We start from the raw sequence: 2,362 nt of genomic DNA, 5'->3' as shown, positions 1-2,362 counted from the left end.
ATCAGGTGTTTTCTATGCGGATCCAAATTTTCCTGATGCCTCTTCGTCTTCTCTCTTTCTTTCTTTAATCCCTCCGGCTTCGATTCAAAGTTTTACGTTAGACAAAAGCCCTGCTACAGTTTGTCTGTTTGTCTCCAGCCATTGACTGCCAGCAAGTTTTATCTTAAGAAAAAAAAAACAAAAAAAAAAACGAGAAATCACTCAAAGTGGAGAAAACAAACACACCCAAGCAGTGCCCCAAAAACAACACCAGCTAAACTCCAGAGTATTCACGCACACACACACAGAACACACAGACACACACACACACACACACACACACACACATATATATATATATATATATATCACAATATAAAAAGACACACGTACACACGCATGCACAGCAACAGCCCACTACTGCCACTTGGTGTAGTTTCAGCACCACTGCTGCTTGGACAGCTCCCGGGTTTCCCCATGCGGTGCGCCCAGCTCTCTGCAGCAGCAGCAGCTCCCTTCTCTCCTCTCCTTTTCTTCCAGCGGCTTTTCTGTGAACACGATTCTTCTTTTGGACGTTAAGGGTAAAATAAAAAAATAAAATAAAGCAAGAAACCGATGGGAAAGTCGTCCGTAAGGCGCTAATCAGAGCAGGGTTTCCCCCCTTCGCTTTCGCGGTTAAGCACAGAAATGGGAGGGAGGAGAAATAAACGCGTAATAGAGACTCAACAGCGCCAACAAACAAAGAGACTTTTTTTCCCTGCTCGAGCTTATTTACTGAAAAATGGGGAGATTCCTGCTCCGCAGGAAGAGCTGTGTTTCCCAAAAAAAAAATAAAAAATCCTCCGAATGACTTGGAGTCAAGTACGAGGCAGAGCAGAAGGAAGAGAAGCATGCACACACACACACACATATATATATAAATATGACAATGTGTGCATTTATATATAAATACACACACACACACACACACACACACACACATACAGAGACATAGAAGTACATGAGGATCAACATTGCGTGTGCAGATGTCTCTCACCGTGAGTGTGGCCCGTCCTCTCTCAAAGCTGCAAAGAAAATGAGGGAGATGCACAGAGAGACATTGAGTTTGTTTTAGTGGAAACAGAGAAACGCAACAGATTAACACTCTGACACGCACACACACACGCACACAAACACACACAAACACTTGTTTTCAAATAAGCTTACAGTGGCACGTCCAAGTTGGATCGCCTCCTTTCTTTCTTTGTTTTTTTCTCTTTTTTTTTCTTTACAAAAGTGAAACCCGTCTGTCTATTTCTGGCGCACGATCAAAACTATGATGCTATTTTTAGCAGTGCAAAAAAAAAAAAAAAAAAGTGGGGGGTGGGGGGAAGCGTACACTCACGAGTGCATGGCTTGGGATCTTTACGTGAAGTGCATCATGTCTCTTTTTTTTTTGGCTGTCTGTTTCTCCAACTCTACTCAAGAGCGTTCTCCATTCGTTGCGCCAAATAAATAAAATAAAAATAAATAAATAAATAAGTCAGTTTTGATCCTTTCATCGTCACTTTACTTCCTAACAACTACACTGTGAACACATCGGCTACATCTGATGTCTTGTCGCCCTCTTCAGAAGCTTCTGGTTCCGGTGTTACTTCAGCTCACCGAAACTCCTGACCGCCAAATCTGTCCAAGTAGTGATGGACGCGGACCGCCCGGCGCCGCCTGCAGGGATTTTCTTTCTTTCTCTTTCTTTCCTTCTTTTTTCTCTAGTTGACGGAGCACTGTAAATTTGAGTAATTACGCTTTGCTGACGAGAAGAGAGAGCAGGAGGGGTGGTGGTGGTGGGGGGAAATAAATAAATAAATAAAAAGCCATTTTATGTTGAAGGGCTGCGTCAGGCATTGACGTCACGTTTAGATTCTCTCACTTTCCAGCCCGTAAAGCGTGATTAAAGACTGCCTCTCTGCGCGCGCCTCTGTCCAAACTGTGCTATGGAAGAAGAAGAAAAAGAAGAAGAAAAAAAAGAAGGGAAAAAAATAGAAAAGGAATGAATGAGTTTTAAGACGGGCTAATGCGGCGTGGACTCGTTGGAAACTGGATTTTATTTATTTATTATATTTTTTTTGCAGCAGGTTATCTCCAGGTAAAATCCCTCCTCTAAGGCTGGAGCATCTGGGTTTCCTCTTCCTCTCCTCCTCCTCCTCCTCCTCTCTCTCTCTCTCTCTCTCTCTCTCTCTCTCTCTCTCTCTCCCCTCCTGCCGTTTCTCTATATATCCCAAGTGTTGGTGCTGTTTTGGTCCGGGAGAATTTATATCCCACCATCCAGTACATTTTGGCGGGCGCACACACACACACACACGCACACACACACACACACACACACACACACACACACACACAC

General features: G+C 43.6%; 1 protein-coding gene across 11 annotated transcripts in view; it reads right to left on the bottom strand.

The window, feature by feature from the left end:
- Positions 1-2,362, bottom strand: part of LOC103465695 (uncharacterized) — a 43,371-nt gene that overhangs the window by 38,921 nt on the left and 2,088 nt on the right. For 5 of the 11 annotated variants that reach the window (XM_008410764.2, XM_008410763.2, XM_008410761.2 and 2 more), the window contains exon 1: positions 375-942. The exons of 1 other annotated variant lie outside the window; for it this stretch is intronic. In XM_008410764.2, the coding sequence (XP_008408986.2) occupies positions 375-889 (515 nt within the window). In that variant the 5' untranslated portion in view covers positions 890-942. Of the gene's footprint in view, positions 1-374; positions 943-1,015; positions 1,044-1,185; positions 1,312-1,363; positions 1,379-1,623; positions 2,135-2,362 lie in introns of those variants that run through there. 5 more of the 11 variants (XR_001776713.1, XR_533829.2, XR_533828.2 and 2 more) reach the window with 5 other exon arrangements.

The sequence above is a fragment of the Poecilia reticulata genome, linkage group LG6, assembly GCF_000633615.1.
Source record: "Poecilia reticulata strain Guanapo linkage group LG6, Guppy_female_1.0+MT, whole genome shotgun sequence".
Taxonomy (NCBI): Eukaryota; Metazoa; Chordata; class Actinopteri; order Cyprinodontiformes; family Poeciliidae; genus Poecilia; species Poecilia reticulata.
This window is presented reverse-complemented; position numbering and strand designations above follow the sequence as displayed.